This window comes from Manis javanica, chromosome 15 (genome assembly GCF_040802235.1).
Source record: "Manis javanica isolate MJ-LG chromosome 15, MJ_LKY, whole genome shotgun sequence".
In the NCBI taxonomy this organism is placed as follows: domain Eukaryota; kingdom Metazoa; phylum Chordata; class Mammalia; order Pholidota; family Manidae; genus Manis; species Manis javanica.
In genome coordinates this window covers 73,460,762-73,476,065 of record NC_133170.1, presented here as the reverse complement: position 1 = coordinate 73,476,065, position 15,304 = coordinate 73,460,762, and the positions used below count along the sequence as shown (strand labels likewise).

Here is a 15,304-nt window from a genome sequence, read left to right as displayed (position 1 = left end):
GGACGCAGACTAGTGGTTGTCAGGGGCTGGGGGTGGGGAGGGTGGAGGACTCAGGCTTGACTGCTTAATGGGCACAGGGTTTCTTTTTGGGTTGATGAAAAATGCCTTGAAGACAGAGGTGGTGGTGGCATGACACTGTGAATCTGCTAAACGCCACTGAATGGTTCACTCTAAGATGCGTAGCGGTTAATGTGTTGCACGAATTTTATCTCAATTAAGAAAAAAGAGATCAGGGTGTTATTCCAGGCTCCCCACTTGCCCCACAGGCCCGGCTAGTGAATGGGTCTTGCGTAGGCCAGCCCTTCAGGCCCAGGTCCCCCTTACCTTGCAGAGGCTGTAGAGGACGATCAGGACCCCACCCAGGAAGTAGCTGTTGGAGGAGTCATCGCCCATGATGTATTTATACCACAGCTGGATGGGGACAAGTGATCGGAACAGCTGGCTCAACTCCTCGATGACCAGATAGAACTTTCCCTGCAGCCACATAGAAAGCATCAATTATTATTAGCAGTAAAGACCCAAAGGACAAGCCGGGGGGCCCCCAGCCCAGGCAGTAATGACATTCCAGGTCACAGGCAGGCCATTAATCAGCTTTGGAAAGCACTCAGGCTCCCTCCTAATGGGCCTCGATATGGCCAGGGAGACATGGCCCCTGCCTGCTGCCTTCACCCACTGCCCACCAGCCCCAAAGGTGAAAGCTCCAAGGATCGTATTTCAGGGAGGGAGAAACTAGACACCTTTGGTACAGGACTGGAGTGTGGGTCACTCCCTGGTGCCTACTGTGGCTTTGAGGGCTCAAAGCCAGATGTGGGGGCACAGGCGCTGGCCCCGCATATAGATCGCCCTTGTCTCTAGAGGGCTGACCCAGGCATCCCAGGTGACTGCCTTCAGGACATGGGGACCGCAGGATGCAGGCAAGGGTAGGCCAAGAGGTGGAGGCAGGGAGATATGTGTTCTTCTTCCCAGCTACCCCACCTCCTGTCTCTAAGGAGGCAGGATAATATCTGGTAGAAGAACCTGGACTCAGGAACTCTGACTGGCCTGGGTTTGAATCTTATCTTGCTGTGTGTTGTGAGCCTCAGTTTCCTCATCTACAGAATGGGAATCACACTTCCTACCTTACAGGGTTGCTGTGAAGATTAAGAGGTAAACAGGAAAAGCATCTAGCATTGTGCCCAGCATGGAGCAATGCTCAACAAATTCTATTTCCTTTCCTCTGCCCTTGGACAAGTCCCTCAAGCTTTCTGTGGCCCTGTGGTGTAAAATGGAGATGAAAATAACCCCACCCTGTCATGTCTAATAAATGTAACCACATGCCTACTTGTGACCCAGTGACTCTATTCCTGTGTACCCAAGAGAAATGAAAACATGTCTATTTGTATGCAAATGTTCACAGCAGTTTTATACATAATATCCCCAAACTGGGAACAGCCCAAATGTCGGTCAATGGGAGACTGGATAAACAAACTGTGGTACAGTTACACAACAGGACACTACTCAACACTAAAAATGTGACTAATGTGCAAAACATGGATGACCCCACAGACATTATGTCCAATCAGAGGAGACACTTATAAAAGAGCATATAATGTATAATTATGATTTAGATGAAGACCTAGAATAGGTAACACTAACCTATTAGTGATAGAAATCAGATCAGTGGTTGCCAGGGGTGGACGTGCTACAAGGGGTATCAAGGAATTTGGGGGCGTGATAGAAGTATTTTATATTGCGGTTGGGATGGTGGTCACATGGGTATACATTTACCAAAACTCATTGAAATATATGCTTCAAACCTGTGCATTTCACTGTATTTAAATTATACCTCAATAAAGCTGATTACGACAAATAAACAAATATAGAAACAAGTGAAAAACCCTCCCCCAGGCACGTATAGTCTCAAAAAGGTGAATAGTATTTGGTCCTGCAATTCTGTGCCTAGATATTTACCCTAACAAAATAATCAGGGATGTGTGCTAAGATGTGCCCATTTTAGGTCACTGCAGCATTCTTTGTAACAGTACAAACAGAAACAAGTAACAAATTACGTGTACAAAAAGAAGGGATGATTATGGTAGAGTCTAAAATGGAAAATCATATAGCCATTAAAATATTATCATGAAAAGTAGAGACTTTAGAGTGAAGAAACCCAGCATAAACCATGTTAACCAAGTGATCAAGGTCAATACACACTTCCACTTCAGTAAGTCACACTGACAGCCTGAACCCCCCTGTTGTGCCCTGGACAGGACCCAGGATCATTTCTGTGGTATTCTGGTCGAAAACGCATAACCTCAGTTGAATCATGAGAAAACAAGAAACGAATCCAAACTGGAGGACATTCTACAAAATAACTGGCCAGCACTCTTCAAAAGCGTCAAGATCACAAAAGACAAAAGAAAAAAAAACAAGGAATTGTCAGATTGGAGAGGATTAAGGAGACTGACAAATAAATGCAATATGGGATCTTGGACTTGATCCTAGACTAGAAAAGTTTCTGGGACAACTGGCAAAATCTGCTAAGGTCTGTAGTTTAGTTAATAATAACTGTATTGACTTTAATTTCCTGGCTTTGCTAATTGTGCTGTGGTCATATTAGATGTTAATGTTAGGGGAATCTGGGTGAAGGGTATATGGGAGCTTTCTGTACTATTTTTGCAACTTTTTTAGTCTAAAATTGTTTCAAAATAAAAAGTTAAAAGAGAAATCATCCTGGCAAAGAATATCTATTGACTCAGGGAAATGCTCATATGACAGTTCCAAGTGGAAAAGATACCGAATGCAGAAACACTCATTTTCTTTGTGTCTTTGCCTTTTCCAACTTTTTTGTACTGAGAATGTGATATATTTAAATTAGAGGGGGAAAAGTGTAATGAAAACATGTTGTGCATCCATCAGTGGATGATGTACGGGATGCGGATAGAGATTTTATACCCGTCTTGTGCTATTCCATTTTGATAGGCTGAGTACAAATCACTTGGAAGGGGAACCCTTGCAGCAGATGTGCCTACATTTGCTAAGGACCAAGAAGGGTGATCCAGTCATCCCCTCACCCCAATGCCTGACCTTTGTGACTCCCTGTGTGAGGTCATCGTTTTCCATGGGGCCCTCTACCAGCACCCCCAGGACTCCCACCAGTCTCTGCCTCCTGGAAATATCCTCTGGAAAGAAATACTGGTGTCCCTCTGGAGCCTGTGGGTAAGTGAGCTGTCTGGGGAGCTGGGATGTTGGAAATGGCCTCCATGTTCATTTTACATGCCAGTGGTGGGATGGTACATAGAGCAACGGTGTAGCAGCTCAGTGGACAGGTAGGGCTGCCCAGCTCCGTCCACGTCCTGGCAGCAGGCCCCAGGCTCTGCAGAACACCGTTTGTGAGCTTTGTTTTCCTGAAACATCCAACTTCAACTACCCTCTTCTTCCCTTACTGTGCTCAATTGCTCTCACTCAGGGTCTCTAAACTATTTCATATTCCATGTCATTCTGGACCAAAAGCCCAGTTTCTCCCAACTTTCAACCTTAACTTGCTTTTGTCACTCCTTGAATTCAGAGAACTCTCCTTTCCTTTCTTCCTTCTTGCCCTCTTTCCCTCCCTTCCTTCCATTACTGGACACCCACTATGTACCAGACACCCATATGTACTGGACGCCCATATGTCCCCTCCTGATGAGGAAGACAGATACTAGGCAGATTACTACGATACGGTGGGGCAGAACTCTGCTAGAGGGGAGCACAAGGGGGCCTCAGAATTGAGGCAAGGGGTGGGAGTTGGGGGAGGGGAGGTAAGTCTTCTAAGAGAAAGTATATGAATTAATCTTAAAAGCCTTGTTACCCAAAGTGGGGTCTCTGGACCAACAGTGTCAGCATCACCTGGGAGCTTATTAGCAATGCAGAATCTCAGGCCTCACCCAGACCTGCTGCATCAGAATCTGCAGTTTAATAAGGTTCCCAAGTGATCTGTATGCACATTCAAGTTTGAGAAGCACTATCTTAATGTATAAGTAGGAGGCATGATGGTGAAGGAAATGTGGGAAGGATGAGGGGGGAAGGTGTTCCAGAAGCCCAGAGGTGTGGAAAGGATGGTCAATGGCCCCATACCATCTTGGTGGTGGCCTCCTGCTCTGTCCACCTGGCCTCCAGGGGCTGGGGACATGACCACCTCATAAAAGGTCCTATGCCCCTGTAATCCTGGGAACTCCTGCATGCTGGCATCTGGCTGACTCTGGGGACAGACCCCGCTGTCCCCTTTCAGGCTAATCTTGCACAACCAGACTGGCTTGGTGGTTAATTATGCATCCTCAGGAACCAGCCGGCCTGGTTCAGACCCTGTCACCTCCTACCTCAGTATTGCTGCTTTTATTTGGCCTTGATCACTGACCTTGGATCCCCAGTTTCCAGGCTCCACCAGCTGTGGATTGGTCCTCTAGTCTAGACCCTAAGCTTCCCCCTTGCCTACTGAGAGGGTCTAGCCCTTTTGCTGCAAAAGGCTAGATAGTGAAAACTTTGGCTTTGCAAGTCATACAGTCTCTGTCACAACCATTCCCCTCAGCTTTTGCAGCACAAATCAGCCAAGGGCAATGAATGGTAAACAAACGGGCAAGGCTGCATTTCAATAACACTTTATTTACAAAAACAGGTGTTGGAACATATTTGATTTGTGGCCGGTGGTTTGCCGACCCGGGTGTACGTCAGAACCTAGGTAAGTCAAGACATGATGGAGACTCCAAATACATCCTTACAATTTCAGAGCAGGCTCAGGGACCAGCTTCTTGGCCCTTTTGATAGTAACCTCACCTTGTAGACCAAGCTCTTCCTCTGCAGATGGAATACTGGTCCCCAACTCTTTGCCGAGCTAGCCCCTGTTCATCTTCTAGGTCTCAGCTAGAAGTGTCTATGAAATGACTTCCCCAACTCCTTAAAGTAGGTGCTCCTGTTATACCCTCTAAACTACCCTTTCAGAGCACTTCCGACAATATTTTAAAAATAGAGTGTCTGTCTCTCCCACTCAACCCTGAGCCCCATAGCATGAAAATCATTTGGCTCCAGGTTGTATCCCTAGCATCTAGCAGATAGTAGATGCTCATTTAATAATGGGGGCTCTCTGAAGCTAACGGTTCCACCCTCATTACTCATGCTAACTTCTAGAGTTTGCTGATGGAGAAGAATTGAAACATCCAAGAGAAAACTTCCCTTTGTAAGCAAGCACCGAAGTCACAGGAAATAAAATAAAGGAATTTGTGCCTTTGTGGCACCATGCTAAAGGTAGCAATTAGCTGCCAGTGGGTGGGCCACTTGGAGAAGGAGATAAAAACACCGGGGAAAACTGGGCATATCCCAGGGAAACCATCTCTCTCTAATTAAGCAGTTTTATAATTCCACGTTTCTTAACTGTTATTTCTGACGACCACCAAATGGGATGTATGGTTTCTCTGGGGAGTCAGAGAACAAGGGGAAGTGATTAGCTTATGAGCCGTCTGGCCTCCCTGCCACCCGTGAAGGGGGAGCCCATAGCAACCACTGCAGGACTGGGCGAGGAGGGCTCTCCGCTGGGATTAGGGCGGGAGGGCGGTTTCTATTCTGACGTCCTGACTGCTAGGATGGGGGTGCGACACAAAGTGAAATGGGAAACAAGGGAACGACAGAGGGCTGCCTCTGGGTGGGGGGGCGTTAACTGAGGGAAAGCAGGGTGCTGAGAAGAGGAAGACATGAGCAGAGAAGGAGAATTTCTGAGAAGAAAGCACCTATGTGGGAAAGATGATTTCAAGAGTTGGGGAGGGAAGGGAGACATAGCCAGTTGTTAGCAGCATAAATGTGTAAAGAGTGGACAGATTGGTGAAAGATTTTTTTCTGCATCAAAATTAATAATATTTATACAGCTGTGCCTGCTTACAAATCTCTTCGATCCACATTTTCTCATCTACAGAAGCAAGACAGCACAGCATTTAAGGGCATAGGATTTGGGGCTCTGAGGTCAGATCTGCCATCTACTACATTGGTTGATTTTAGACTAATTTAACCTCTTTGAGCCTCAGTTTCTTCATCTGTAAGTGGGGTTGAATATCTGTCTCTATGTATCTGTCTTTAGTGTGCTGGCAAACCAGCTTGCTGTAAAGCAACAACAAAAAGGCTCTGATTTGTGTGTTTGCCAATTACTGTGGTGTAAACACCCCCACAGGCCTATTTCAAGCTACCTAGGGTTTAATGTCTGCTCGTAAGTTTCATGAAAATTTAACCATTGGCTCCTGCAAGCCAGTGTGATCTGGCTCCAACGCACCAGGGTGATGGGGAGGATTAAATGAGCCAATGAACCTAAAGTACAGGTACCCAGGAAGTACATGAGAGGAGCTAGTCATGAACCTCATGATATCTGAGGAGGTGGGCATTATCACCATCAACTTCTTTTAGAGATAAGAACCATCATGTTCAAAAGAACTAAGGAATGAGGCAGAAATGCAAGTCCAGGCTTTAAGAGACCCGGCAGCGCTCACTGTCTTCCTCTTGGCAGCTGCTATGCTGCAGGAAGCCCACGCTGCAAGGGGAGAGATTGGCTCTGAGACCCCACAGTCGGGGAGCAAGGAGCACAGCCAATAGTGAGAACTGAGGTCCCAGGTACAGGACCGTGGGCATGTCGTTCCAGCCATTTCAGCCAAGGCATTAGATCTGTGAGTGAAGAAGCCATCTGGGACGGTCCCACCCCAGCAGACATCACATGGAGACCAGTGTGTCCTGATGGAACTCCTGACCCATGGAACCACGAGCAATAATAAAATGGTTGTTGTTTGAAGCCAGAAAAAGAAAAAAGAACCAAAGCCCTTACCTAAGGCTACTCAGCTGTGCTATGAACTGACTTGTATCCCAACACAAACCATGTGCTGAAGCCCTAACCCCCAGGGTGATGGTACAAGGAGGTGGGGCCTTTGGGAGGTAAGTAGGCTATGACTGCTCATGAGTGGGATCAGTGCCCTTAGGAGAAGAGAACAAGAGAGCTCTCTCTTTCTCTTTCTGCCATGTGAGGACGCAGTGAGAAGACAGCCATCTGCCAGCCAGGAACAGGAACTGAATCGGCAGGCACCTTGATCTTAGGCTTCCAGCCTCCAGAATTGTAAGAAAGAAATGTCTGTTGTTTAAGCCCCCAAGTCTGTGGTATTTTGTTATGGCGGCCCGAGCTGACTCAGACTGCTGACAAGCAGCTGACCTGTGGTTTGAATGTAGGTCTTCTGTTCTCTTCCAGTGGCTGGGTTCATATCCTGGCTCTACCTGCTTTTAGCTGTACACCTTTGGCAAGGTACTACCGTTCCCTGTGCTCAAAGCCCTGCAGTCATCTTGATTCCCCTCTCTCTCATAATGAACATCCACTCTATCTACAAATCCTGTTGGAGACAGCCCCCGAACTGACCCCTGCGTCTGTCCTTGCTCCCTATGGTTTATTCTTCATACAGTATCCAAAGTGAGCTTTTCAAAATACAAGGCAGATCCCATCATCCCTGGACTGGAAACTGTGAAAGTCTTCTATCTCATTCAGAATGACATTTAAAACCGTTGACATGTCTTCCAGATCTTGTAAGGCCTGCTCTCTGCCCACATGTCTGATGGGGTCTGTTTCTCAGAAAAAGCCAAGCACAGTCCTACCCCAGGGCCTTTGCACTTGTTTTTCCCTCTCCTTGGAGCATTCTTCCTCCTGATATCTGCCTGGCTCACGCCCTTGCATCTGAGACAAATGCCATCTTATCAGGAAGGCTCACTGAACAATGAATATAAAACAGCACCCCTGCCCTCCTTCTCCGCTTCTCCCTGTCATCCTCTGTATTCTGCTTTAATTTTCTTCATTGCAATCACCCCCAAACAGTCTAGATTGTTTTGTTAAGCTCCCAAAATACAAGGGCTCTGTGTCTTTTTGGCACTAGCATTTCTATCTGCAGAACTAGAGCAGTGCTTGGCACCAAACAGGGTGCTTAATACACACTGCTGAATGAATAAGTGGGCCTCAACGCCCTCATGTATTAACTAGAGATAATGATATGTCCCTCAAGATGTTGTGATGTTAATAATAACAACTATATATAATGAGAGCTTATTACTTGCCAGATGCTGTTCTAAGCACTTCGTATTAATTCATTTAGTCCTAACAACAACCCAGGAGATAGGAGCTATAATTATCCCCATTTCACAGAAGAATAAACTGAGGCACAGAGATAGTAAGTCACTTGCTCAAGGTCACATAGCTGGTAGGTGACAGAGACAAAATTTGAGCCCAGGCAGGCTGGTTTCCAAGGCACTTCATGAATCTTCTCATCAGCAAAATAAGTAACACACGTGAAGAGCTTAAAACAAGTTATGACATTCCAAAATATTAAATGTTGGCTATTAATATTATTACTACTACTTGCCAGCTAAAGGAAGCTCATTTTGGAGTAAGGAGCTAAAGAGAGAGAAGTCAGAGCCATGCTGGGTGCTGACTGTTCTGTAGGCAAGGCCTCCTGGGTGGGTCTGATGTGTGGGCCATTGTCAATGTTTGCCCACACTTCTTAAGGCTGGCCTAAGGCTGGTTAGCACTACAAGACCCTGTGCTTAAAAGCCAGCATGTTGCCGTGAGAGAGCGAGAGAGTGCTGTGCCTTCTCCCAAAATGTCCTTCAGAGAACAACCGGATGACTGCAGCCTTCTGCTTAGGGTTCTAATGGCTCCCCATTGCCCTCAGGACCAACCCTGAATGGCTTACCAAACCCTCTCAGCCTGGTGCTGTCTACACTGGAGCCACAGGCACTACAGAGGCTCCCTGCACGTGCCGTGGTCCTATTCACCTCTGTTCAGGCTGGTTTTCCTCCCCCATCTTACTTTGCCACTCCTCCTCTGAGTTTCCAGGGCCCACGTCCCAAAATCTGTTCTGCTTTGAGGGATGACATGTGACCTTGATAGTGCCTACCACACAGGGCTACTGTGAGCACCCCAGTGAGCCAGCATTCTCAGAGTGCAGTCCAGGACCCTTTCAAGGGGTCTATGAAGTCAAAACTATTTTCATAATAATTCTAAGACATTATTTGATATTGTTGCTCTCCAACAAGTGTACAGTGGACTTTTTCTTGGGGCTACGTGGAATGCTATCTGTAATAAATATGATAATGTAAGAATCTTCTATTAAGCAAGACATTTAAAAAATATATAAAAATGTAAAGAAGTACCTTTTTTCTCAGTAATTAAATTAATAATTTTAAAATTGTTTTATTAATATGTTACTTATGTTAGTATGTAATGGGTTGATTACTGTTTTAAATTAAATAGAATTTTTTTAAGGTTTCAGTTTTAATTTATATTACAGTGAATGTGGATAGTTATAATCCATGTTAATAAAATCTCTTTGGGGTCTTCAATACTTTTTGAAAATGTAAAGAGGTCCCAAGTCTAAGATGTTTGAGAACCTCTGAGAAGCACCTGGCACAGAATAAGTACCCAGTAACTTTGATTATATTATGTGTTTCTAGCTGCTGGCTGTCACCCTACGTACTTTTACACCTTTTTCCTCAGTACTAGAGTCCTCAGCTTTTTAGCTGGGTGCACAGCTATCTCAAACAAAGACTGTCCCAGCTTCCCTTGCATCTGGGTGCCCATTTCAGTGGCTAAGATATAGTATAAGTGCCACGTAGCAACTTCAGAGAACCTCTCATCTTATTCTTCCCCTTTTCCTCCATTTGGCTGTCTGGAACTTGGATGTCATGGCTGGTATTCTAGCCACTATTTTGGACCATGAGAAGGAGCCCCATACCCGAGGACTGGTGAAATAGTGAGCTGGGATGTATGACATTACCAGGTTTGGGTTGTTTGCCTTTGGGCTTTACATGAGAAAGAAATAAACTCTTTAAATTTAAGTCACCATTATTTTGGGTTCTTTGCTGTTATTAGTTTATTCCAATCCTAACTGATACAGAGAGCTTGGCACCCAGTGGTGATCAACAAATGTTTGCTGAATGAATGAATGAATGAATGAATGGGTGGACTAAATGACTTTGTAGCTCAAAAAACTAGGTTTTTCACAAGGGTCTTCATAGAGAACCCTGATGCTCAAAGTGCTAGGAATTGACAGTCTGCATATAAAGCAAGGTTTATAAAGTGATGAGGCTGGAAGAGAGGAAGGGGGTTGGACTGAGCGCAGGTGGCTAAGACATGCAGTGAAGAGGAAGGAAGGAAGGACTGTGGCCAAGGGTACCAGTCAGTTCTGCCTCTTCAAGCTGCTAAGACCCTGCAGGCTGAGCAGGTATAACAGTAAAGAACATGGACTTTGGAATCAAATATCCTAACTTTGAATTCTGACTCTGTCTCTTACCAAGTGACCTGGAGCAAACCACTTCAGCCCTCTATGCCCCAACTTCCTCATTGGTAAAATGGGGCTAATGATGACACCTGTCTCCTAGCATTGCTGGGAGGCTAGATGAGCTAAAACATGTAAAGCATTGAGTTCCATGCCTGGCACATGGGCAGTACTGCTGCCTCTGCTAGCAGTCTGGTGAGTATAAAACATTTTTCAGACAAAATGAATTAAGCCTGATTAAACAGGATGGCAGTGGACCAGGAAGGCAGAATGGAATGAGCTGATTTTTCTACATAACCACTGATCATGTGAAACTGTGTTGAAAGTGCAGGGTTTGAAGGCAGATAGCTTAGGTGTACGTACTTTGTTGCTGTGTGGCCTTGGGCATGTTGTTCTCCCTCCCTGGGCCTAGATGTGTTTTGTGTGATGGGAATGTTGTTGATCTTTGACAGTCTGGACCTCTAAGCACGTTACAAGAACTACTGGTATAAGAGTCTGTATTACAGTGTCACTTTTGGTTGTAGGTGACAGAAAGCTAACTTGAAGTAGACTGCACAAAGAATGAGGTGTACTGGGTTACAAAACTGGGAAGGCAGGGGTGGCTCTGGCTTCCGGTACAGCCGGGTTCAGGAGTGCAAACAAGGTGGTCAAAGATCTCTATTTCTATAGTTCTGTCTTTCTGTCTCTTCTCTTCCCCGGATTGTCTCTTCTCCTCCTGTGTGTAAGCTTCATTCCCTCTGGCCAAGGACAGGCTCTCTCCAAATGGTGGTCATGATGACGACGATGATTAAGCATTATTATTACTAAGCTCTTATTACGTGCTAGGCATCACTCTGCACACAACGTTTGGAGGTAGGTGCTATTAATGCTCCCACCTTACAGGTGAGGAAACTTGAGGCACTGAAAGAAATAGGTGACCTTCCCCAGGTGACCTGGCTAGAAAGTGCTAGATCCATCTGTACCTGGTAAGAAAGAAGACTACTGGCAGCCCCAAGCCAACACGCTTACAGCGTAATTCCAACATAAAGAGAGTTTCCAATATAAACATGAAGTTTCTCCCTGGACCCATTTTCAAACTGAATGGCAAGCCTGGGATGATCCACTTGGAGTCGAGCCCTAGGAACCCAGGAGGCCCAGCTGAGGCCACGAAGCCCTAAGGTGGGTCGAGCCTGGTTGCATGACGAAGGGTGGGCCAAGCGAAATGACTGAAAGCCTGATCAGAATGCAAGCCAGAGGACCACGCGGCTCCTCCAGGAGAAGGGCGGTGTCAGGAAAAGGAGGAAAAGCTTCCCTGAAGGGAAGCTAGCACAGGGCCTCACGAATCCTCACTGCAAAGCCCTCCTTTAACGCAGGGAAAAATAAGCAGGAACTGTGTCCAGTCCCTGGCCAGAGGTGCCCCTGGGAAATGCAAAGGGCCCCCAGTCTTCCCAGGGTTTTTCCCTTACTGCTTTTCTTACCCTGGACTGCACGTTAGTTCTGGACCGCCACTGGGGACGGGGCCATACTTCATGCTCCAAAATGGGCAAGCTGAGCAGGCGCAAGGGGCTGAAAGCAAAGACGTGTTTTCCCGAGGAGGCCTGCGGGTCTGCGATGACTGCAGGCTGCACTGGACAGCAGTCTGACAGAGCCCTTCAGAACAAGACACCAGAACAGCGACCTCTGAATGGCTGTGCCCATCAGCTGAGGGGCAGCGGGGTCCAATCCGGATCATTTCAGCTTGAGAAGGGTGGGAAGATCTTGATAACTGACTTCAGAACAGTATGGCCAGGGGTGGTGGGAGACAGACTCGTTGAGGGGCCTGGGAATAGAAGGCAGGCTCCAGAGGAATGCAGTGAGGGGGGTCGGGAAGGAGATAAATGCAGGAGAGGAAAAAGGAGTGTGGGCAGAAGAGAGGAGAGAACTGAGTCAGAGGCCAGAAGAAAAGGGTACCGAGCCCGCGCCTCTTCGGTGGACAAAGGAGGTCGCTGTCTGCGTGGCGCAAAGCTGACTTTTCCATTCTTTGACGCGCATTTTTCTGCCCTCTTTGAACATTTCACCCCTAAGGCTCGTACCCAGCCGGGAGTGTGACCGTTCCAGTTCCTCTGGACTTGAGGTCAGGAACTGCGCGAGGCGACTTGCCTGCAGTAAGAGACCCAGAAGTAAGAGACCAGGCAAAGAGGGGGAAAAGGAGAAGACAGTAACCTCATTATTAAGCACTTACTATGGGCCAGGAGTTGCACATCAAATGCTCCCCGTGTGGGGTAGTTATGACACATTCCCATCTCTCACATGAGAAAGCTCAAGAGGCGTGGGAGGGAGGACCGGAGTGTGCGACACTAGACTAGTGAGAGTTACAGGACGGAAGAGAGAGGAATCTAGCAGAAGAAGAGAACTAGGGTGGGCCAGTTTGGTGATGCAAGTTTCTCTGTGGAACACAGTACCTTCATGCTGTCCCAAAATTCGGACAACCTAGGAGATGGACGCTGTTACTATGATCCCCAGTTAACCAGTGAGGAGACAGGCTCAGAGAGGGGCAGCAAGTTGTGGATGCGCTACGGGGGGAGAGCTGGGCTTCTACTCCAGTCTGATTTCCCACCTCATGCTTTGGACAACTTTAAGACAGAACAGAGAAAAGGAGGCCCTAGGAGGTAAAGTGAGATGTGGGGAGAGAGAAAGAGAAGATACCAGGATTGGCAGGGGAACTAAAAAGTGATGATGAAAGTCAGGATAACGGTTACTCTCGTCAGGGGTACTTACCAGAAGGGGGAGTGAAGGGGGGTCCTGGGGGCTGGAAATACTTTATATCTGTGCTCCCCAGCGCAGCAGCCATTCGTTACATGCGGCTACTAAGAAGTGCAGAAAGTATAAAATACACAGGGAATTTCAAAGTCTTAGGAAAAAACCCCCAAAGGTAAAAGCTCATTAAATTTTTTTATATTGATTACATGTTGAAATGATGCTACTTTGGACATAATGGGTTAAAGAAACATATTATTAGAATTAACGTCACTTGTTCCTTTTTGCTTAATGTGACTACTAGGAAATTTTAAATTGCCTCTGAGGCTCGCATTATATTTTTATCGGATAGCACTGATACCTTTCGTATTTTACCTGTGGATAAATACATATATAAAAATTCATCGAGCCTGTATACTTATACTTAGAGCACTTTAAAGTATATCTCAAGATAAAAAAAGAAAAAAGTAAAGAACATCCAAATGGAGGCTGAAAACCGGGCGTGGGGGCGGGGCAGGAGGGGGCGGGGCCAGAGGCCGGCGCCGCGCGTTCCCTGGCAACGGGCGCTGCGGGTGACGTCACCGGCTGGCGGTGGCAGCAATCAATCCCCCTCCCGGCGGTGCAGGCGGGTCGGGCTGCCTACCTCCTCCTCCCAGGGGCCGGATGAGATCACCGCGGCAGGCAGCCGGCTGTCCCCGCGCTCCCAACAAATCGACTCCTCGCCCAGCGCCGGCATCTCATGATCTCATGGCCCCGCGGGACGACGCGGGACGATGAGGTCACAGCCCTGCGCCCCGCACCGCCCCAGTTCGCGCGCCGCCGGCTCCGGGCCGGGCTCTGCGCGCGTCCCTCGCCGGTACCGAGCCCGCGCCTCTTCGGTGGACAAAGGAGGTCGCTATCTGCGTGGCGCAAAGCTGACTTTTCCATTCTTTGACACGCATTTTTCTGCCCTCTTTGAACATTTCACCCCTAAGGCTCGTACCCAGCCGGGAGTGACCGTTCCAGTTCCTCTGGACTTGAGGTCAGGAACTGCGCGAGGCGACTTGCCTGCATGATTTCACTGCCTCCCGGTGAATGATGGAAGTTCTATTCTTAGCTCTGTTCTTAACAGACGCGGGAACTGAGGCTCAGAGGGATAAGAGACCTGCCCCAGGTTATCCAGCTAGGAAAGGGTGGAGCAGGGACTTGCACCGAGATGGTCTGAATTAGCCCTTGACTCTCCCTTTCTTCCAGCTGTACCCTAAGTCTCTGCACATTTGTTCCAGTTCCTCACTGCTCTGGCGGGAACAGGGATAATGGCCACACTTGCTGGGTACCCATTATAAGTCACTGGTCCACATGACAAACCCACGAGGTATTTATTGTGTGGACTAGTTTGCAGGTGAGAACAGGAGGCTCGGAGAGGTGAAATGACTTGCTGCAGAGCTGAGATTTGATACACCACAGACTTTGTATTACTCTACACCACTTTTTCCAGAAAAAGATGAAGACTTCTTGTTGACAGTGGACAATATACTTTCCCTTCTCTCTCCCTCAGGGTCAACCATCCTTTGAAACGCAGTTCAAAGAGGGGCCACCGAGACCCTGTTGGAGGGATTCATAACTCACATGCCAGCAGCACATTCTCTATCATTTACTAACTGTTCATTAACAGAGCTTAGAAGACCTCTAGCAGCATAAACTGCCCTGTGGACAGGGAGGAAGGAAAAAATGGCATTTACTGAGCTGCTGTACTGAGTCAGACACTCAGTCAGGGCCTATTACCAAGGGCAAAGCTGTGAGGGGGTGATTACCATCTCCATTTTGCACATGAGAAAACTGAATTTATTTGAACCCAAGTCAGATAGCAAGGAAGTAAAAGTTTAAGCTCAAACATCATTTTCACAGAGAAAGACCTTCTTTCCCTAATTAAGTCCTCCATGAATTGTTTTATTTTCTGCATAGTGTTTATCATAATTTGAAGCAAGTTAATGGTGAGCTCCCCAACTAAATGAAAGCAGGGACCCTGTTTCATTCACCACTGCATCTCCACACCTATGCAGTTCTTGTCATACAGCAGGCAGTAAATACTCTTGGAATGAATGCAAAGCATTGGTGGCTCAGGCTGGTGGACAGTACTGATATTCAAACCCAGGTTTGTTTGAATATAAAACCTGGGCTCATTCCGTACTTTCTAGGAAGTCTAAGCCTCTTGGTACATGTACTTTGCTCAACGTAAAGTCCCTCTGCTGACTCAGAGCCTATTAATTCTATATATACAGGATATACATACTTATGCCTGCTCTGATCTT

At 47.0% G+C, this 15,304-nt stretch overlaps 1 protein-coding gene and 1 long non-coding RNA gene across 3 annotated transcripts in view; one reads left to right on the top strand and one right to left on the bottom strand.

The window, feature by feature from the left end:
- RNFT2 (ring finger protein, transmembrane 2) overlaps window positions 1-15,304 on the bottom strand; it is a 57,002-nt gene that overhangs the window by 8,389 nt on the left and 33,309 nt on the right. For both annotated transcript variants that reach the window (XM_073223437.1, XM_017660891.3), the window contains one exon: window positions 325-474. In XM_073223437.1, coding sequence (XP_073079538.1) covers window positions 325-474 — 150 coding nt within the window. The remainder of the gene's footprint in view (window positions 1-324; window positions 475-15,304) is intronic.
- The window catches only part of LOC140846568 (uncharacterized), a 34,468-nt gene continuing 22,144 nt past the window's right edge, over window positions 2,981-15,304 (top strand). The window contains exons 1-2 of the long non-coding RNA XR_012125789.1: window positions 2,981-3,198; window positions 4,634-4,696. This is a non-coding gene — a long non-coding RNA (uncharacterized lncRNA). The remainder of the gene's footprint in view (window positions 3,199-4,633; window positions 4,697-15,304) is intronic.